Source organism: Molossus molossus, unplaced genomic scaffold, assembly GCF_014108415.1.
Source record: "Molossus molossus isolate mMolMol1 unplaced genomic scaffold, mMolMol1.p scaffold_m16_p_14, whole genome shotgun sequence".
Taxonomy (NCBI): Eukaryota; Metazoa; Chordata; class Mammalia; order Chiroptera; family Molossidae; genus Molossus; species Molossus molossus.
In genome coordinates, this window is record NW_023425349.1 from 39,110,126 (window position 1) to 39,132,670 (window position 22,545).

At 43.5% G+C, this 22,545-nt stretch overlaps 1 protein-coding gene across 2 annotated transcripts in view; it reads left to right on the forward strand.

Moving 5' to 3' along the window:
* The window catches only part of SLC28A3 (solute carrier family 28 member 3), a 52,107-nt gene extending 33,603 nt beyond the window's left edge, over positions 1 to 18,504 (forward strand). Inside the window, exons 7-18 of one of the 2 annotated variants that reach the window (XM_036260759.1) lie at positions 507 to 620; positions 1,243 to 1,320; positions 3,657 to 3,737; positions 5,060 to 5,140; positions 7,373 to 7,498; positions 9,083 to 9,213; positions 10,779 to 10,989; positions 11,381 to 11,578; positions 15,900 to 15,981; positions 16,628 to 16,726; positions 17,042 to 17,162; positions 17,965 to 18,504. In XM_036260759.1, coding sequence (XP_036116652.1) covers positions 507 to 620; positions 1,243 to 1,320; positions 3,657 to 3,737; positions 5,060 to 5,140; positions 7,373 to 7,498; positions 9,083 to 9,213; positions 10,779 to 10,989; positions 11,381 to 11,578; positions 15,900 to 15,981; positions 16,628 to 16,726; positions 17,042 to 17,162; positions 17,965 to 18,091 — 1,449 coding nt within the window. In that variant the 3' untranslated portion in view covers positions 18,092 to 18,504. The remainder of the gene's footprint in view (positions 1 to 506; positions 621 to 1,242; positions 1,321 to 3,656; positions 3,738 to 5,059; positions 5,141 to 7,372; positions 7,499 to 9,082; positions 9,214 to 10,778; positions 10,990 to 11,380; positions 11,579 to 15,899; positions 15,982 to 16,627; positions 16,727 to 17,041; positions 17,163 to 17,964) is intronic. The other variant, XM_036260760.1, reaches the window with a different exon arrangement.
* The last annotated feature ends 4,041 nt before the right edge of the window (positions 18,505 to 22,545 follow it).

The following is a 22,545-nucleotide window of genomic DNA, read 5'->3' on the forward strand; positions in this document are numbered from 1 at the left end:
ACTCTCTGGCTCTGCATTCCAGTTAATTGGTGCCTTTTACAGTGAAATGAGAGCCCCTCAACAGGGTGGAATTTCACTTAATTCACTTACAAATTGTCAGATCAACAAACCTTGGGCACACAGAGAAGTCATGTTCTGTCTTTTCATTTTCCAGGCAGGGGAAAGAATGGCACGTATCTAATATGAACAGCACAGCGAGGAGGGCCAGGTCCTTCCTCCTTTAATGGCCCTCTAAGACTACTCTTGTGTCTAAGTTATTTTATCACAACATAACGGTACATACCCTCCCGGGACTGAAGGCTTCACACTCGGGATTAGGAAGAGAGAATGCAACCCTGAGATGTTTGGGTCAGATTTCATCAAGGGATTCGCTGCTTTGGCCTCCTCCAGAAGGCGGGTCACAGGCCGCGTGACAGGCTTCCAAGGAAATAGTGATCCTTTGGGCATTGGTGCTGAGTTCAGCGTTCACTTTCTAATAAGATATATCTCTTCATCTCTTTGTATAGGTTTACTGGAGGCCTGTCTTTTGGGGAATTGGGTTACAGTTTCTTCTTGGGCTCTTAATACTGAGGACTAAGCCTGGCTTTACCGCCTTTGATTGGCTGGGCAAACAAGTTCAGGTAAGTGGGGTTCGAGTGAACACCTTGCTTTTATAATGCTTTTAACATTTGGGTATAATTCTCAAGACATGTCAGAAATAGGTTTATTTGTCTGCATTAGTTGACCCACATTTTAATTCTGTAGAATGAGTGAGACAAATAATTTTGTTTGTGTAGAGTATGTTCATCTGTCTATTTTATTAATACTATCATTGTCCCTTACCCATATTATCCACTACATTACATCCTACCCCGATTGCCCCCTTCATTCTGTCCAAAGGTTGTCACACTTTTTAAATGGTTCCACAGATAGAGAAGAAACAGGCTTTCTTTGCATCTAGTGGTGACTAGCGCCACCTATGTGTCAACTGTGACTTGCTGGAATAATTTACCACACCTGGCTCATTCTTGAGCATTCTGGAGTCAGATTGAATGTCAGAAATGACAGGAAATATGTATGCAGGTAGAGTTCAAAAATGCCCTTCCATGTCATCTAATGAAGGGGGGAAAGCTGAGAAATTAACTTTCTAAATCTATCCAAGTTTTCTGGGTCCCCACCTTCTGCTGAGCCTGGTCGGTCCTGTGAATTGTAACCACCGCTTCAGTGGTTGTAATGACCTTCTTTTTCCTTCCCTCCACGCAGACGTTCTTGGAGTACACAAATGCTGGTGCTTCGTTTGTCTTTGGTGAGAAATACACAGACCACTTCTTTGCATTTAAGGTAAAGCCAAACTCCTTTTCTATGTAGTCATGTTCTTTCTGGTAACTTCTCAGTGTTTGTAGCTGTTCAGATAGAATCTAACCGACCAGAAACCAGGAATATGTTGTAGGTGCTTAGCATATTACTGCCCTTTTCATTTACAGTTATATCTGAAATCAGTGGACTGCAAACATTTTACTTTGTTGCTATAGCATTAAGGAAAACATCTAGAGAAAGTCAGAAATATTAAAGCAATCGTGGGGGGGGGGGGGTCGTGTAGCATGGTCTGAGATACTACAACAATCATGTGAGGGAACAGGATCTGAGATTTCAGTGAAAAGAACATCAGGTACCTGGCAGTCAATAGGCCACTAATGGCTTCTGCATCCAGGGTTGTTGACTGCTCTGTGCTTGAGAAACCAACCCCTCAGTCCCAAGCAAACCAGGACAGCTGGTCACCCACATCAACTTCTGTTCTTCTGGAAGCATCCCCATACTAACTCTTTCCCACATTTCCCTAAGCATAGCCTTTGCCTACTCAGGCCTGGAGGCTGGGCCTTCTCCCAACCAAAAAAAGGACATTATTCTACATCCGGCTCCATGGCCAGGCCTACTGGTTCCCTCCCAAGGCTCCCACAGGCCCCAGGCAGCTCACTTCCTCAGGGAAATCCCTATAAATACTTGCTGAGTAGTCAGAAAGATGCATGTGTCTTTTTCTTCGGTTTTATTTTTTGTGGTGTGTTATTGTTCCTACATTTCTAAATAGTTTGCTCACTTAGGGCCTCCCGATTTACCTCCAGTGTACTCTGCCAGTTAGGCCAGCTATTAATGGTGAATCCTTTTTAAACTGCAGGTTTTTAAAACTGTTGATTTGAGCCCTGGCCGGTTTGGCTCAACGCTTAGAGCGTTGGCCTGCGGTCCTGAGAGACCCGGGTTCGGTTCCCGCTAAGGGCACGTACCTCCGTTGCAGTTTGTCCCTGGCCCTGGTTGGTCGTGCGGGTGGCAGCCACTCGACGTGTCCCTTTCACATCGATATTTCTCTCTCTCTCTCTTCCTCTCTCTCCCTCCCGCTCTACCTGAACAAAAAATGAAAAAATGTCCTCGGGTGAGGATAAAAAAATAAAAAATAAAAAAATAAAAATAAAACTGTTGATTTGATGCTTCGGTGCTGAGATAACTAAGCCACCCCTGAAAGGTCAGGTGCTTATAAATTGTGACTGAAATGTGCTCATATTGTGAATCTAATTCAGAACTGGAAAAATAAAGTCACAAGGAAGAAGTGACTTGCTGCCCAGACTGTCTGATGTCTTCAGATCTTGTCTCCCGGGGAGCAGCAACTTCTGCCCCTACAGCCAGAGCAGAATCCCTGTTGGGACATTTGAGAGATGAACCCCCCCAGCTCCCTGAAGCTTTCAGGAAGGCTCTGCCTGCCCATTAAGACCAATAAAAGCACATGAGTGAGCTCTCAATAACGGCACAGAATGTCTTTTAATATATATTATTAATAGATTTTTCTAAATTAGGTCTTGTGCACATTGTCTTCCATCATTCTGTGCCTCCGGTGGCAGCTTATCCCTGGCCACTTAGCTGGGGGGCAGAGGGCTGGAAGGGGTGAGGTGGGGTAGCAGGGTGGAGGGAGGCAGACCACAGCTGTGTGTGATCTCTGAGGGGTAGAAGCTGTTCCCTGTAGACACACAGGCTGCATGGAAGGCACCCAAAGAGCATCAGGAAAATAGGATCTAGGAAAAGACAACATTTTGTCAGCACAGAAGTTAACTAGTTTCCAAAGTTTAATCATTTTAGTGATTCAAAAATCTATAAGTAAAACAATTACTGTTTTAAAAACTAAATGAATGAGCTTACTCTGTAGGAGGCACAGTGTGTAAGTACTTACCACGCTGTGTCTGATTTGAGTGGCCACTAGGAATGAGGATCTAAGGTTGCTCACACTTCATCTGCACCCCGGTTACTCTGCTAATGAGTGGTGGCACCCATGTCTGTTTCATATCAGAACAAGAATATCTGCTGGTAGCACCTTCAGTTGGTTGGTCTAATTATTACAAATTCCCTTCAAACTTCATTCCTTCTCTGAGAAACAAATAGGAAGAGCTCATCATAGCAGAGAAAAAAATGTCAAGTTTCCAATGAAATATACTCAAGCTTACCCAGAACAAATTAGTATAAGAGACGGTCAGTGGGGACAGCCCAGTAAAAGCATTGTTCAGTTCAGAGGAGTTTCTAGTATTGTTGTGATGTCTCAGAGGGGCAGAGGGAGGCAGAAAAGAGATTGATCTGAAACCTACGAACACTGCTGGGACCACATTAACCAGTGATCACTTTCCTCCCCAACCACCCAGGTGCTGCCCATTGTGGTTTTCTTCAGCACCGTGATGTCCATGCTCTACTACCTCGGACTGATGCAGTGGATCATTAGAAAGGTACCGGGACTGGCAGGGGTTGGGTGACAAGTGTAGAGCTGAAATATTTCAGAGACAGAGTCTTCCATGCCTTTTATCCAGGTATTTTCAAGTACTTTTCTCTTTGTACCAAGATCTACCACCACCACCCAACTTACGAAATTGAAACACCCAAAATCCCACATGTTCCTGCAGAGGGAATTTTATCTCAGGGGCTTCTGTTAGCAGTGATTTCTTTAGGCCAAAGGCTTGACTCCAACAGGTCAGACACCTGCGGGGGGAGCGGCATTGTTCCTTCTTCATCCTGGCTGCCCACCCCCCTTCCCCGAGCCTTACAAGGAGTCACTGTGTAAGGAGATCACAGAAGCGGGTGCTCCTGGTCTGAGTTGCTAGAGAATCCAAGCAAGAAAGGGGAAAGGGAAATCTTTTCGCTCCTGGGAGAGTTTTATAAGCTCACAGTTTTCTTTTTTTACGTCTGAAAAGTTAATCTCATTCCTGCTGCCCCAGCAAATCTCAGTCCTACATTCATATGTTTGATAAAAAAAAAATAGGAAATGTGTAGCATAGCTTGAATGCCCACCAGATCGAGGCAGGACATACAGGACCTTGGCACAGTCACAGCCTTGATCCCCGTAAACGAATAACATGGAGAGAGGGAGAGAAGGAACCAGACTACCCCCAGAACTCAGAATTTCAACAAGAGTGCCAAGGCCCATAATGATCTGAGTGTCAATTTAAACATTCAGAACTACTGTGCTCACAACTAAGCAGAAAGGAAAGAAAATGCAGTTGAAAGTTCTCATCCTGAGGTGCGCCCCACCGGCTCTGGTTTGGAGGACCCATGGGAAAGTGAAACTGTAAACTATGTTCATTTGAGTTAAGTAGGAAAGGCCAAACCTCAACTACATGCCACTACTTAGTAGTTGAGTGATCTTTACAAAACAATTAAACTGTTCTGTGCTTTGGTTTGCTCTTCTATAAAATGGTCATGATTATAGGACCTCCCTCAAAAGGTTATTATGAGGATTTAAATGCATTACTCGGATATAGGGTTTAACAGTGTTTGGAATGCAGTAAAACCTGCATGACTGTTTATAATATTTCAACAGAAATTCATTTATAGAATGTTCAAACTATAAACAATGACTCAGACTTATGACTCAAACAGGAGGATTTGATCCACCTGCTCTATGGACTAGGTATGATATGCTCACGTGTGGCACCATCACTGCCTGCCAACAATCGTTAAGGTCACAGCATTTTCCTCCAGTTTAAAGATTTTTATTCCTACTTTGAAGTTTTGTGTATATAAAAATAGTTCTTCATTGATTTTTCCTGTTTAGATTGGATGGATAATGCTGGTCACTATGGGATCATCTCCTATTGAATCTGTAGTTGCTGCTGGCAATATATTCGTAGGACAGGTAAGTTCTAATATTAAAAAATAAAACAAGCCCTGGCTGGTTCAACTCAGCAGTTCGAACATCGGCCTGCTATCCAGAGAGACCCGGGTTCAGTTCCCGCTAAGGGCGTGTACCTCGGTTGCAGTTTGTTCCTGGCCCCAGTTGGGGTCATGTGGATGGCAGCCAGTCAATGTGTCTCTCTCACATCGATGTTTCTCTCTCTCTCTCTCTTCCCCTCTCGCTCTTTCTGAAGATGAATGCAAAAATGTCCTCGGGTGAGGATAAAAATAAATAAATAAAATAAAATAAAACACCTGCTCAAATGGATGCTCTTTTCAGAAAGTGAAACTTAAAAATGACTGTGTTATTTCTTTCAGTGTAAGGAGAAGGGTGTCAAAATAAGAAACATTCAGTATTGACAATGTCCAGGATTCCAGAGAAAGAGGGAAAAAAAGTGAGAACGACAGAGATTGAGATCCCTTCTAAGAGTCTCGGAGCACTACTGTGGAATTTCAGTTTTTAGAAGTTTATGGACAGGAAGAAAGACTGAATCATTTTATCAAAGCATTAGGTTTCTCGTGTATAGAGTCTCAGTAACTCTTTTCTGAACTTACTGAACTGTTGCAGTCCCTGGCTCACCCTTCAGAGGCTAGCAGCTCGCCCACTCAAAGGGAGCTCACCGTTTATCCTAAAGCTCATTCTAACTCATATCCTAAGGCAGCCGCCCATTCCGTAGGATGACGCTCATGGTAATGGAAGAGACCAAAAAAGACTTTTCACCAAGAGCCAAGCAGCTGCGTGCATACCCGAGCTCTTTCTCACTTTTCTGAACTGGCCAACAATCTATCTTTGCTGAGCCTGGAGAAAAATGCTGATGAACAAAAACATGTTTATCTCCTTGACCCGTCACATCGATAAGTGTTCTTTTGCCTGAAGTCCATTTAAGGAAAAAAAAAAGCCAAAACAGCAGCATGCCTGGGGGGTGGATAACTAAAAAATGGTAATGATCATCCTCATCATTCAGGATAGAATGGTTCACACACCACAGAAACCAAGTATGAATGCTTGCCATCATGGCTGCCCAAGGAAACTGGATTTGAAGCAAAAAGCAAATCAGCCAGAAAAACATATGGCCCCAAATCCTAGGCTTACCACTGCCTCAGGCAGGCTGAGCCTTCTTGTTGGTCAGCCCAGCTTGTAGCCTGCAGCACAGTCTTTAGAGCGGGGCCCATATTCCTTCCCTAAGAATTGAAATTATTATAATTATAGTCATAAAATCTCCCAGGACTAATTAGGGCACCATCTTGAGTTGATTACTCTACCTGTGGGGTAAGAGGGCTCATGTACTGAGTTTCAATTTAGTCCATAAATTGAAACTCAACACATTCAATCTTATAGAACAACTAGAAATAATGAGGGCAAAATTGCAAAATTGCACACATGCTTCTGTGGTGTTCAATTTGGTACTTAATATGCTAAAAGTACAGCTATTATTTATGGAGAGGCGCACGCTGCAGGCGGCCAGCACTCCTTAATGGAACTCGAGCCTTTACAACTACACCCTCTCCAATTCCTTTCCACCCCAGGGGAAGAGAGGGCTCTGATTCTCAATGAGAAAAGGGCCTGTGGCCCCTGTCCTTGTTATTGCTGGTATTTTTTTATACTGTGTCTCTATTTCCCTGTGGTGTCAGCAAAGTGACTTAGGGTCTGTCAAATGAAGCTGGAAGGTGGGAAGTCACAGAGGCTTGGTAATCACAATTCACAAGGCCAGGGCCCTGGGTGGAGTTACTGGCCAATAATGTTCCCACCTTAGAAAAGTGTACACAGCCGTCAGAAGCCAACCCTAGGCTAGGTGGGGGCCTTACATGAATGGGCCTTGCAGACTTTGCAAACTTAACACACTGTGTTTAGAGCCCTGGCTGGTTTTCTCAGTGGTTAGAGCGTTGGCCTGCAGTCCAGGGAGACCCAGGTTCTGTTCCCGCACGTACCTCGGTTGCAGTTTGTCCCTGGCCTTTGTTGGTCATGCAGGTGGCAGCCACTCGATGTGTCCCTTTTGCATCGATGTTTCTCTCTTTCTCTCCCCCTCTCTCACTCCTTCTCTATCTGAACAAAAATGGAAAAATGTCCTCGGGTGAGGATAAAAAAAGAAAAGAAAGAAAGAAATATTGCATTTAGAGAATGGAAGTTTCAGTAGATTGTTATAGACCCCCAAAATGTATAATGGAATGTTTAATCTGATCACTCTGTTTCCAGTCGGAGTCCCCACTGCTGGTCCGACCATACTTACCATACATCACCAAGTCTGAACTCCATGCAGTTATGACCGCTGGGTTTGCTACCATTGCCGGAAGCGTGTTAGGTGCATACATTTCTTTTGGGGTAAGAATGTTTGGGGATTAATTTATGGAAGTGCAACCTCTTCTTTCTTTGCTACTATTATTTCTTTTTTGTTTTTTCTCTCCCATTGCAGCTGGATAAAGAGGCCAAAAGAGTGTCCTTTTTGCTGTATCTGTCACAGTTCCTTTGGCCGATTTGAATGGAGTGACCTTTTTCAGGCTTCATTCTGATATCCCTGCCACCTAAATGTGAATTATACCCAATCATAACAAAATGAAATTGTATTATGCGGTTACTTTGGTTGAGAATTTAAATTTGATAAAAATAAATAAAGAAAACTATTACTGACATTAGCAAAGGCGATCTAGACCAGGGGTCAGAAAACTAGGGCCCATAGGCCAAATCTAGATCTCTCTTTTTTTTGGAATTGAAGTTTTATTGGACACCAACTACTCCCATTCATTTCTGTATGGCAGCTTGCACACTACAGAGTTGAATTCTTGTGGCCCCCAAAGCCAAAAAGATTTACTCCCTCACCCTTTACAGAAAATGCTGTCTTGACTCCTGGCCTGGAGCAGTGGTTCTCAAACCTTACTGCACATTAGAACACCCAGGAGCTTTTAGAAGCCCTCACGCCCAAGCCCATAACCCAGAGTAATTATACCAGAATCTCATGGGATGAGACTCCAGGCATCTATTTTTTTAACTCTCCAGATTTCAATGTACAGCCCAGTATGAGAGCTGGGGCCTTTGGTATGAGGCCAGAGACTGTGATGATAACTGGTGCATGTGCCCCAAGCACAGAGCTTCCAAGCCGCACAGAGATGCAGCCCCCAGTGGGGAAACAGAATACACAGCAGCTGTGTGACCCAGTGATTAGGAATTCTTACAAGGTGGCCGTGTTTCAGTCCAGGACTTCCTCTGGGCCCCGGAAAACCAATCAGTAAAAATAGGGAAGAAGAAAAGGGGCTAGGAGACCTCAGGAACAGCAGCTGGACCAGTACCCCAGATGGGAGTGGAAAGAGAGGTGTGGATTCTAGAATTCTCAAACTACAAGAGACGAGAATCCAGAAACAACAGGGGTGTGAGGAAGAAAGGGGAAAGAATTTAAGTCGACTGGCAGTGAGGAGAGCAGAGATAGCTTCAGATTCAAGGGACTCTGGATAAATGATATTACGTAAAGACACAAAGGATTTCAGGAGGGCAGAAGAAAAATGGAGGTGTGCCCATGCCTGTACCCCAAGATAGCTCCTATCTAAATTGATGACATTATGAAATATGGGCTTTAGGGACTATTTGAACATTTAGAAGGACAACAGAGAGGTGGAGGAGCTTCTTTGAAAGTTCCTACAGAACAGGATTAATTCTCTTCTGAAACGATCGGACTAGTCAGTGCTTCTCCCCGAGAATGTGATTAGTTCACACAAATTCCTCCCTTCTCCCTCTGACTCTCAAAGTGAGGCTGACTTGGCTAAGTGAGCTCTTCCAAGCCTCCAAAGAAACATTGTTGTCTGTCATAGAATCAATTCCTGTCCATATTCTCCCTTGTAAGGCTTTTGGGTCCTTCATTCTGAACACAACAGAAAAGCTATACCTAAGCTGGCCTTGTTTCTCCTGAATTGGCAGGTTTCATCCACCCACTTGTTAACGGCTTCGGTTATGTCAGCACCTGCATCACTGGCTGTTGCTAAACTCTTTTGGCCTGAGACAGAAACCCCTAAAGTGACTCTCAAGAATGCCATGAAAATGGAAAATGGGTAAGGAGAACACATTCACCCAGCTCATGACTACACCAGCCAGAGGGGGAGGGAGGATCCAAATTCAAAGTACAGCAAAAATGTGGTCATCAGAGAGCACAGTGAATTATGGCAGTAAATGAATTGAATTTCCCAGGGACTATTTAGACATCACCCAAAAAAATCTTGTTTCAGCACTGGAAGAAAACCTTTCTAAAGACCTGAATGCAAATACATTTACTTGACTGTTCAATGCAAATATTAAATATAGTAGAGTGTTCACTGAGCTTTGGGTGGAGACCATTGGAAAGCCATAGGATAACCATTTCTAGAAGTTTCTTATATAATAGGGAAGAGGCAGTGTGATACAGTATCCTGAGCCCCTCGTTGGTTCATTTTCTTAGGCTCTGTGGAAAAGACTAAGGGACTTAGGATGTTTAAGAGTGTTTCATGCAATCACAGAATTAATCAATCAACATGTTTTTGAGATCCGTCCCTTGTTTGTTTATAGGTAACATGCTAACCACGAGTGAAAAGCAGGTTATCAAATGTATATATGAAATATGTGTGATTCCACTTATAAAGTTAGAAAAATGTGTCAACCTTTACAATGTGTTACTTGGGGATATGGACAAGTAGGGACATTGAAAAGAAAGGGAGTGATCAATAAATTTCAAGGGAGCCGGGTATTTCTGAGGTTAGAGAGAAGAGGATGAGATTAAGAAACAGCACTGGGCCCTGGCCAGTTTGCTCAGTGGTTAGAGCGTCGGCCTGCGGACCGGAGAGTCCCGGGTTTGGTTCCCGCTAAGGGCACGTACCTCTGTTGTACCAGGGCTGCAGTTTGTTCCTGGCCCTGGTTGAGATCGTGTGGGTGGTGACCACTCAATGTGTCTGTCTCACATCGATGTTTCTCCTCCACCCTCTCTCCCTCCTGCTCTATCTGAAGATAAATGCAAAAATGTCCTCCAGTGAGGATTTAAAAAAAAGAAAAAGAAACGGCACTGGGGGCTCAAAGGTGATGGTAACATTCCATTTCTTTCTTTCTTTTTTCTTTATTGGTTTTACAGAGAGAGGAAGGGAGAGGGAGAGAGAGATAGAAACATTGACGAGAGAGAACATCGATTGGCCGCCTCCTGCATGCCCCCACAACCTGGGCGTGTGCCCTGACTGGGAATTGAACCAGTGACCTCTTGGTGCCTGGGTCGACGCTCAACCACTGGGCCACACCAGCTGGGCATGACATTCCATTTCTTAAATGAGGTTATGGATATTCAGACCTTCCTTGAACTGTTCTTATACCAAGAATATTTATTTTATAAACATTCTCTGATAGCTATTTCGATTAAATATAATTTTTAAAACCTAAATGTTTATCTTTTGCTAATTTTTTCATTATAAATGACCCCATATTAAAAGAGTAGTATAACAGTTAAACACTCATCACCTAGACTCAACAATTACAAATGCCATCATGATTTCATAGAATTCAGCTGAGTATTTTGACTCAGACGTGGGCCTGAGACTTGGCCTCTCCATCCAGATGAGCTCTGATTAGGCCATTCCCATACACGTATATCCATCCACAGACAACCCCTCGGTAATTTTGGGGGTGCTATCTTTCCATCCAGCGATTCGAGGAATCTCCTAGAAGCCGCAACGCAGGGAGCCTCCTCGTCCATCTCCCTGGTGGCAAACATCGCTGTGAATCTGATTGCCTTCATAGCCCTGTTGTCTTTTGTGAATTCTGCCCTGTCCTGGTTCGGAAACATGCTCGACTGCCCACAGCTGAGTTTCGAGGTATAATTCTACCATGTTTCTCCTCCATCTTATTTCTGCCTATTTTTGTTTAAAAATAAAATAGGTTTCTGAACAACCTTCCCTAACTACTTACAGCACACTCTTACCCGATGTATGCACTTACCAGGTAGCCCCCATCTCCCCACCTCCTCTGTCTCTTAACACCCTCCTCTCCCCAACATTCAGTCATTCCCTCCTGACCCTGTCCCAAGAATCCAGGTTACTTCAAACGACCAGTTCCAACCCTGATTTCTAGTGGCTAGAGACGGGTGAGAGTGTGGAGGGATTTCTATGCCGCAAGGAAACAGTCGGGGTAGCAGCAGTCTTGTCACAAGGGTGAGGCAGAAGCTGATCACTACTCTAACAAAGCATCTATTTTTGGTTTTTGTAGCTAATATGCTCCTACATCTTCATGCCCCTCTCCTTCATGATGGGAGTGGACTGGCAGGACAGCTTTATGGTTGCCAAACTCTTAGGTTACAAGTCATTCTTCAATGAGTTTGTGGCTTATGAGCATCTCTCAAAATTGATCAATTTAAGGAAAGAGGCTGGGCCCAAATTTGTGAACGGTGTGCAGCAATATATGTCGGTGAGTAAATATTTTGATTTTCAGTACACTTTTTCATCACACGTACATTCATCAGATAGTTACTGGTGCCTCTGAGTGTCAGCAGCACACTTGCGATACACCAGGGAACCAAACAGAACAAAATCCCTGGTCTCGTGGAGCTCATCGTGTACTTAGCACCTCATAATTTTCAGTTATGTTTAATTAATCAGTGTGTGTGTGTGGTGTGTGTGTGTGTGTGTGTGTAGAGGAACACAACTAATCCTTACCACAGAGATCGTTTACTTTATTTTTTTGATTTAATTTAATTTTTCAACACCATTTATCTCCTCTATGCCTTCTTCCGCCTCCACTCCCCCACCGCGCCCCACTATCACCACACTGTTGTCCATTCCATGAGGGTGATCATTTACTTTTGAACACTGTGAATCCCAAGAAGGGTCTGAACCTCTGGGATAAGCATCCCATAACTACGCCAGGACTTCAGGTCAATAGGCTGCAAGGAGATGCTCGTGTCTGCTTGGCCCTGGATGAGATAAGAGAACTCAGGTGAGGTCATTATTCAGGCCATATTTGCAGTTCAGTCCCCAACTTTTACTTTCCTGAAGATCAGAACTGTCACACAGGGAAGCTCTTAGGGAAGTAGTGAACGCTTCTGACCATTGCTCATTGAAACAATCCCTTTGGAGTTAATGTCCTAGGCACATATTTGGCTTTAAAAGGAACGGGGAGGGAAAGCATGCTGCCCAAGGTTCCAATGGAAACAGACAGTCCGTCTGTGAACACCACCACCACCTCTCCCAGCCTCCCAGAGAACATGCAAATTTACTCCCACATAGTACACACATGTAACAGCATACTCCTGGAAAGTACTAATTCCTACTTTATGGTCGGGGCATTGTGACCCACACATCTGATATGAGCAGTGGCTCTGTGGGTCTCCTGTTTCTCAAGTGTTCATTCTTCACCTGACAGCACAGTGGAGCTGGGCCCAATGTCCTCATTGTTTAGATGCCACCACTAACCAGCTTGCCAGCCAACAATAGGCTAGATTATGTGAAACCTTTTCCATCCCCACCTACCAGCTGCCAAGAGAAAGTGGTTTTGCTCCTGAGCAGAGCAAGCTCGCCATCCCAGCAGTGCCAAGCAGGTGCGTGAACAGGTTCACACGAGGAGAGAGAAAAGGACAGGGGCGCTGATCCAGTTGAGGAGGAGCTCCACTAGAAGCAAGCGCATGAAAGGCACTTGGACATATGAGCTCAGTGTCTTCTACTAGTGTTGTCATGAGGGGAAGAGCATTTTTTCTTTTCCCGATCTTATTTCCAATGAACAAAATGGGGATGAGTCCCTGCAATTTCTTGTTTCCCAACCAAGAAGCAGTGGGGGGGTGCCAGCAGTCTCCTAGGAAAGGTACCATGAAACTGGAGTGTAAGATCCAGGTGCATGAGGCGAAATCCAATGTAATTCATTGAATTATGCCCACTGCTGATCTCCAGTTAAGAGGTCAGAACATGTATGCAGCACCCACATACGCAGAATGAGGTCTTTATTGCTCCATCATGTTCTGTCCCTTAACCATGATACCTTGCATGTTTGTTTACATGTAATACATACCATGGCACAGAATTCAAAAGGCACAAAATGATGTAGAGGGAAAAGTAAGTCATCCTCAACCTTTCTCTGCCCCCAGCCCCTCTCCCTGTACCATGTTAGGCTCTCTGTTCTTAACCTTGATCATTGCCCTTAATGACCTATTCCAGATGCCTTTCCATATCAGTGTCTGTGACATAGTATTCTATTGTATCAGCACACCGTGATTTATTTCAACCAGTCCCTCGCTGATGAACAGTATTACCAATATTTTGCTATTGGAAGTAGTGCTGCAGTGAATGTCCTTGTACATGTGGCATCTTTGCTCATGTACAAGGAGAGCCGTAGGATCTATTATTAATTTCCTAGTACAGTGCAGCTCATTCCGTCATGTAATCTTGCACATTTATGGGAAAAGGCAAAATGCAATCATCCCAGCCTCCTTTTCCTCTTATTATAAAACCCTTTATGGCCACATCTGTGTATCCCCTCCCCTGACTCCTCAGAAAGGGGAAAGAGGAATCTCAAATGCTTTATGCCAGCTCCCTCCCCACAATCTCTTAATGGCTTGCCTGTTTTTGAAGCCAATTGAACTAAATGAAAAGCGCAGAGAAAGCAGGGGATGAGAATGACCTTGTCCAGAAATGCTGGACTGCTCGAATACTTGAAATATTTTTTTTCCTGCCTGCTACATGCACACTGATTGAAAACCAACAAAGGAGTTCTCAGAAACCATGAAAAAGAAGACGGGCCTTATAATGAACAGACTTGCCATGACCACTTGAGTCTTAAATGTGAGCTTTGAAAAATCCAGTTAGTGCCCTGGTCAGTGTGGCTCAGTTGGTTGAGCGTCATCCCATGTTTGATCACCAGTTTGATTCCCAGTCAGGGCACATGCCCAGGTTGCAGGTTTGACCCCCACCCCCGGTCGGCATGTATGTGGGAGGCAACTGATCAATGTTTCTCTCTGACATCAATGTTTCTCTCTCTCCCTCTCCCTTCTTCTCTCTCTCTCTCTCTCAAATCAATAAATATATATATATATATATATATTTTTTTTTTTTTTTAAATTACAGTTAGTGAAAGAAAAAAAAAAAAATGGCACTACTACTTTAAATGTGCCATTGGCCTGGTTTGTTCTTTGAACCAAATCATAGATTTTTCCAGATTTTGAAAAAGAAAATTATTGCCTCAGTGTGGGTGCCTTTACAGACTGGGTGTGCTTCTGGTGAACAACGAAGCCCACCGACTCCTCCGAGCCTCCTGTCCTCAGTCCCTCGGCCTGAGAAGGAATGACTGGCCCGAGCAGCATCCTGACCAGCAGAGTAGAGGCGGAGGGCTTGTCCATGGTTTCACGAATCCACCCTCCGTCATCTCACCGTGTGTGAGAAGGACTGTTCATTCTCCCACTTCTGAGCGGGCACCTAATGTCCCTGTGAGATGGTCAGAGCTGAGGCACAAAGCCAGACAAGCACACAGCACAGCCGCACTGAAGGGAGCTGCTCAGATCTCTGTGAGATTCCTTTTCACACGTGTCATTCGCTTTGCACACTCTTTCTACTGAAATATAGTTTACATACAAAAAGGCCCTTTTTTGGTGTACATGAGTTTTGACAAATGTGTCACCTGTGTAACCATGAGCACAACCAACATGTAGAACATTCTTATCACACCCAGAAAATTTCCCTCACATCCCGTTGTAGCCAACAGCCCTCCTCCCCAGGCCCAGGCCGCAATGCTCCTTCTTTCACTGTAGATTACTTTTGTTTACTCTAGAATTTCATATGAGTGTTCACTTAGCATTCATGTTGCTGCATGTGCTAGTTATTGCCCTTTTTATTGCAGAGTGGTGTTTTCTTTTATGCATATCCACACTTTGTCTATTCGCCTGTTGAAGGACATTTAGGTTGTTTCCAGCTTGGGACTATTATGAATAAAGCTACTATAAATATTCATGTACGGTTTTCTTATGGGCGTATGTGTTTATTTATCCTGGGGAAATTCCTGGGAGTGGGATTTCTGGGTCACACAGGCAGTGTAGGTTACGTTGATAAGAAACTGTCGAGTGTGCTTGCTTTTTACAAGGCTGTGTCCGCTTACATGCCCACCAACGATGTACAAGAGTTCCAGTTGCTCCACATCGTTGCCAACATTTGCTATTGTCAACCTTTGTTAGCCATTTTAGTGGACCTGTAGTGGTATCTCACTGTTTAATTTGTATTTCCTCGTGAGTAAGGATGTTGAACTTCTTCTCATGTGCTATTGGCCATTCGCATCTTTTGTGAAATCTCTCATCTGTTTTTTATCGGGTGCTTGTCTTCTTACTATTGAGTTACCAGTTCTTTATACATTCTGGACAAGTCCTTTGTTAAATAAATGTAATGTGCATATTTTCAGGGACCAATTTTGTATCTTCAGTAGCTGGTACTGTGCCTGGCACATAACAGGAAGCCAGGTCATATTGAAGGTTAGAAGTTATGGAGCAGAATGTAGTCATTTGTAGAGGCCATTACGACCAACCCCAAGTCCTTTATAGAGAGTCTCTGAATCCACATAGACCCTTTTTCTCCCTCAAAATTTAGGGGGAGATGGGAAAAAAAAGAGTCTGGGAAGCAGCAAGTGTTGGACACCACGCACTGTACATTTCCTGTCAGTTCTGTCTCCATGGTCACAATAGGAAGTCTGGTTAGGCTGTCAGATTTATAAGCTGGGTCGCACCATGTAGACATCTGTGTGTTTATGTTACTTGCAGATTCGTTCGGAGACCATTGCCACTTATGCTCTCTGTGGCTTTGCCAACATCAGCTCCCTAGGAATAGTGGTCGGCGCGCTCAGTAAGTGGAAAGAATATCATTAACACTGTTTGTGTCGGGGGTGGGGGCTGCAATCGTAGTAAATCCTTTGGGTCTGTGTTTTAATCCCTGCTCTGCAATGTAGTTTCCCTATGTATACCCAAGACAAACTGAGAAAGAATGTGCTCCAGTGGGCAGGTGTTTTTCCCCAGGGATGACACATATGTTTCACTTTGTATGCCAATTCCAGGAGGTTTATAATGGCCACCTGGAGGAGGATTCTGAGGTCCAGTGGAAGTTCAGTGGGAAAATGTTGTGATTAAATCGGGAGGTCTGTCATGGGCATAGACATAGATGGTGACGAATTGATTGCAGGTATTTGGAATTCGTCTTTGCAACACATTTGCCTTGCCATGCCCCCAACATACCAGGAGCCTTCTGGGTGAAACTGAGGACTTGTTTCTTTGGTGGACAAACTTCCTCCCTTCCTCACACACCAGAGAACTTCTCTGGATGTGAAATTCATCACTAAGCTCTTGAATCTTGAATTTCCCAGCTAAGTTGGTTTTGTTTTTAAGTTAGTTGACCTGAGACACTGGCCCCAGGACCATTCTCAGAGGCTGGGAATTTGGAATCCTAATCAATAGTCTCGACATCAGTCTCTCGTGCTTGCTTCCATGTTTCCTAGCATCCATGGCTCCTTCCAGAAAGCACGACATCACCTCAGGGGCAGTGAGAGCTCTGATCGCAGGGACCACAGCCTGCTTCATGACAGCCTGCATCGCAGGTACCGCATCCTGTCCTTTGTGTCCTGTCTCCCTGTGCCCATAGGATGGCAGCTTTCCAGGGGACAGTGTTTCCAACCTGCGTATGCAGTGTATACTGCTGCAGGAAGCCGAGAGGCAGAGCTGCCTTTAAGCACGTTGTAAAGAGGCAGAGTTGCCTTTAAGCAAACAGGGCATGGGGCATGGTGCGTGGGGCATGGTGCGAGGGGCATGGTGCGTGGGGCATGGTGCGTGGGGCATGGTGGAGAAGCTAAGAACAGAAGGAGAGCTCAGGGACCTTGTTAATTAATATACGAAGGGCACTGCTCCACTTGCAGGCATTCTCTCTGGCACTCCTGTAGACGTCAACTGCCATCACAGTCTAGAGAACGTCTTCAACTCCAGTTTACCTAGAAACACAACCGATGTAGTATCTTGTTGCCAGAGTCTATTGAGCAGGTATTGTATTCTTGATTATAACTTCTTTATATCCATTAAAGACCCCATCCACTTGTTTTTGTAACTTCATATCTCTTTATTTAAATATAAGAATGTGTGTAGTAAGTTTAACCCCCTTTCACTTTGACTTTTCTCAGCTAAGACTGGGAACCGTAATACTAGCCAGCACTGCTCAAGCATTTTACATGCCCAGCTATGTTGCAGGCACTGTGTATGAATTAGCTCACTTGAACTTCGAAACCACTGTTCAAGGGAGCACTCTGGTTTGGTTAAGCCTTGGGTAAAATCAGGGCTTGGAGAGGCTATATCACTTACCCAAGCAAAATGAGTGCATGCTCAATCTAGACAGAAAGATCCTAGAAAAACTGGGTCTTTCTGCTATAGAGCCCATGCCCTTAACTAGTACCCTAGTATTAGTTACTAGGTACTGCCTCCCTTTGAAGAAGACCAAGCAATGCAGGCTGTCCTGACAACATGGTGATGAGCTACTGTGGATGAGGGGCCACCAGTGACCCATGCCAGCCACCTCCACTCATCTGCCCTTCTTCATATGCAAGTGTTCCATAAGGATTGATTTGATCCTTTATTTGTTTATTCTGGAGGAAATAGAGGAAGTCCTTGAGGCCAAATAAGATTTGAGAGTCACAACTAATTCTCTGAGGCCTCTGTCCTTAACCCACCCTAACCAGAATGTGAGGGAGGAAATCGGCTTCCTCCCTGTGCTTTATTCTGATGTGTCATCTTCTGCTCATCTGCTGTTTCTGTCTCTAAGGCTCAGCTAACTGTTTGCACTTTCCACTAGCACTGTTGCCAGCGGGCCCGGCAGAGTCATCCCGGGAGGAAACCACAGCCTGTATTCTCTGAAGAACTGCTGCCAATTGTTGAGTCCATCATCACTGAACTGCAGTTGGATCCCTAATGCATTCTGAGTTCAGTCATTTCAACACAACTCTAAGCACAGGTGCTGAATTTTCCCCTTTGGGGAGAAAAACAAGCAAGCTATTCTCCACAGATTGATACTCCCATCATGGAATCAGCTTTAATTGGAAAGAAGAAAAACAGGAGTGAACCCTTTGGATCTACTGCATCTTCTTCCAGATCTACTGAATCGTCCTCCCCTGCCCGCCCCTCCCTAGCCCCTTCCCTATTGAAAACTACTATGGCATTCCAAAGTGAGGTGTTTCCAGTCCCAAAATTGTTTTCTAACCTTAGAATTTCAGGACATTTAACAAGAATACAGGTATAAACAACAGCTCGCAACAACTGCACTATGACTCAGTCACACCCACGTAGAGTCTCTAAGTAGTCCAGAGTGGCTCATTTTAAAAATATCTCAGGTAGCCCTGGCCAGTTTAGCTAAGCGGTTAGAGCGTCGCCCTGCGGTTCAGAGAGACCCTGGTTCGGTTCCCACTAAGGGCATATACCTTGCTTGCAGTTTATCCCCGGCCCTGGTTGGGTCATGTGGATGGCAGCCACTCGATGTGTCCCTTTCACATCAATGTTTCTCTCTCTCTTCCTCCCTCTCTATCTGAACAAAAAATGGAAAAATGTCCTCAGGTGAGGATTAAAAAATACATATATATATATGTATCTCAGGTAAGGTCACTGTGCATTCACCGTGGCTGAGCTGAAATTGCCTGAACTTGAATCTCACATGGAGGAGGACCGATCATTAGTCACCGCCTCGTTGCCTGCCTGCCCTGAGGAAGTCTTCCACAAACCAAGAGTCCTTCAGGAGAGCACCTAGTCTATTCTAAAACGAGGTTTAAATCCTATGTGCTGAGAGGGTTATACCAGTCATCTTAAGCTAAACTGAGCTGCTGTAACAAGCCAAAAATCTTGATGGCTCACAAGGTTATTTTTCACTCACATTATATTTATTGAGGGTCCATTTTGGCCATATGGCATGTTGTCTTCATTTCCAAGATCCAGGCTAAAGGACTAGACCCTATGTGGGGCATGTTGGTCTTATGAGAAGGCCGGGGGGGAGGCGGTACACATGATGGCTCTTAAACATTTGCTGGGAAGTGACACCTTTCACTTCTACTACATTCCATTATCTAAAGGTAATCACATGACAGATCTGATGTCAATGGCCATGGGTGAATTATCCTGTCATAGGGAGGGTAGTGAATAATTTTAAGAAATAATATGATAGACCACATGGATTCATAATATCCATGTCTCCCTTCAAGGAGTCAACCAGTTACAAGGCATAACTGGAAGCCTATCCATGTGCAACTTTGGTTGTGTTCTTAGTGACAGGGCTGGAAAATGGTGCTACACTGCAGTCAAAAAACCACAGAAGGACCACTTGAGGAAGAACTATAAGTCCTGGTTGAGATCTGAAAACATCCCATTGATGCGTCCACTGACCAGGAAAGCATCAGCATCAAACTTGCTTCTTTGATGGGTTCTGAGACTTAAAGTGTCTCAGAAGAAAATTGCAGAGACGACGGTGGGTGCTCTTGAACGAAGAGCTCATCACCAGTGCTCTTCATACCATAAAGACCAGTTTGTGTGAGAAAACACAAACACTAATGACTGGACTGACACACACAAAAGAATGTGAAAAAGGTTTTGAAATACCTTAAATAATTTATTTATATTTTCCTTTTTGTTCATGTACAAGAGTAATTTTTTAAAATCTATGTGTGAATAGTTGACTTTCTTTTCGGTGGTGGTGGCGGTGGTGAAGGAGCAAGCCCAAAGAGCTCTTTACGTCTGAAGTATAATATACCAGGATATTTCTAGTTATTGATCATTGTATCAAATTTTTCCTAGAGCTCAACGTGCCCTTTTAATATATAGACTTTACGAAAACATATGTATATGTCTTTTCTCTCTGTTTTTATGTTCTGGTGTCAGCCTTCATAAAAGCCTTTGGCTTAGGATGTCAGGGATGCCAATTATTGGGTCTCCTTTGCTATGGCTATTATTTTTCTCTCTTCTAACTTTTTGCATTTTTTTCTATTCTGCTTTATTTTTAAGGAGCTCTTTCTAAGAGAATCTCCTTGCTGTTTCTAGTGTATCTTTCTGACCAACTAATTTTCAAATTATGCCTGTTACCATTACTATTCCTTGAATGTTTGTAGCGCTTAGCTCGTCTGAGCTCTTTTTTTAATTTATTATTTCAAGGAAAACAATTATTGCCCTGTTTTTTGTTTTGTTTTGTAAAGCATTTTTTTTCAAATCATGAAAAGTAATAGCAGTTTGTAATTTTAAAATGATGTTATAGATGGTCCTCAATTTATGATGGGGTTGCATCCCAATAAACTCATTATAAGTTGAAAATATCCTAAGTCGAAAATGCATTTAATACACCTAACCTACTAACCATCATAGTTTAGCTTGGTCTATCTTAAATGTGCTCAGAATATTTATATTAGCCTACATTTGGATAATTATCTCGAGTTTTATCTAAAGAATACTTGTCTTCCCCTTCTCACCAGAAACAGAAGACACAGAGGGGCCTTTTGTAGATATGATAGGATGCGAAAACTTAAAACACAATGTCTAAAGAATGCTCGCAACACAGTACACTGTAGAGTATCAGTTGCTTACCCTTAAGATTGCATGGCTGACCAGGAGCTGCAGCTCACTGCCACTGCCCAGCATTGAGAGAGAGTATGTTACCACATATCACTAGCCCAGGGAAAAATCAAAGTTCAAATTTTGATGCATGGTTTCTACTCAATGTATACTGTTTTCACACCATCGTAAAGTTAAAAACCCGTAAGTGTGGGACTGTCTGTACACACACACACACACTCTCTCCCCACTCTGCTAACCCCAGCTCTTTCCAGTACCCCTCCTCTAAGATTAATATGGTTCATTGACTGCCATATGCACCTTTCTCCAAACATACAAGAATATGGAAGATTTGTTGTTTCTATACAAATAAAATGAGTCAATTTACATATCACCTTCAACTTCTTTTTACTTGGCAATATACCTTGGAAATTGCTATAAGTCATTATGTATAGTTCTAGGTCTAGCCTTCCCTTCCTGCCATTGTGTGTGCGTGTACAAGTCTACATAAACGAGATCACATGCTATATGGTCCCAGTGAAACCACTTAATGGAGGGTTTTGACACATAGTGAGGTCTTCACTCTTCTTTGGCAGACATGGAAGCTGAAGGGCTGTCTGCCCCCTCCCCAGTTTATTCCCACTCCCACCCCACAGTCTTCTAAGATGGTGTGTCCATGTGTTTGCTCAGTTGTTGTCTGAGGTCACTCAGTACTGATAGCATGTTGCTGTCAATCTAGGCACCCTGACCTCGTTTTACACCAAATCTAGGATATCTATTTTGAAGAATTCTGCACTCTGTTTAGTCTGACCCTGAAATTTGAAGCCCCAGCCTTCTCTCTGAGTCTGTGTTCATGCTGGTACCATTGACACTAATCTGAAAGCCCTTTTTCAAATACAACATTATGAGTTCCGATATGAATGTCTCCTCATTTCAGTGAAGACAGAAGTTTGCTCCACTGCTTATTATTCTCCTTGTTGTTTTCCAATAAAAGGAGGGGGACAGAAATGGCATTTCTTTCCCCAATGCAGAAACTGTGGTTATAAACAAATTATCTGGCCATACAGAAGCCTTAGGGCCTCAGCCAACAATAAATTGGAGTCATAGACTACAGAGAATTTTCTTTGTGTTTTTTTTTCCCCCTGTGGTAAAATCAGTACAACCAAGCAGTTAGATCTGAGTGGCAAGGTCTCTGTAACTACACAGATTACTAACATGCATTCATTTTGCAAATGCTCCCAACTAATTGCTTTTATGTTTCTGTGGTTTAATTAGGCTGGTAGGCCACTGTGAAGGGCTTAAGACGTGCACTTGCCCAGTGAAGCTTACTTCCAATTACAGAACAATTACAAAATCAAGCATGCTTTTAAAGAAGGTATTGAAGGACACAGTGTGCCAGGAAGGATTAAACTACCTGGAATGTGCTGGAGCGGGGGAAGGGAAGCCATCATTCACATTTTAAACAGGCAGGAGCACAGGACTTAAGAGATGTCTGGTACAGGCACACCATATGATGCCAATGAACCAAATGGTCCTGTGATTAACTACTTTTTACAACCTGTTACTTATTAAAAAAAAAAAAAAAAAACTTTTTTAAGCTCAAGCAGGAAGGAACATATACATTTACCAATTCTTTTTCTGGATCTAAAGACCACACAGCTTATGATAACAATTGTTTTCTTTATATTACAAAGCAGTGTGACTGCCCCCCTGGATGTGGAGTACTTTCAACTGTGGTCATTAGTAGAGCTATTTGTCATTTTCATATCAAAAGACTCTAGAAAATAAACAATAAATCTGCACCAAGTCAGCTCCTCTTACCCATTATACCCTTTGCAAAATGGGAAGATGG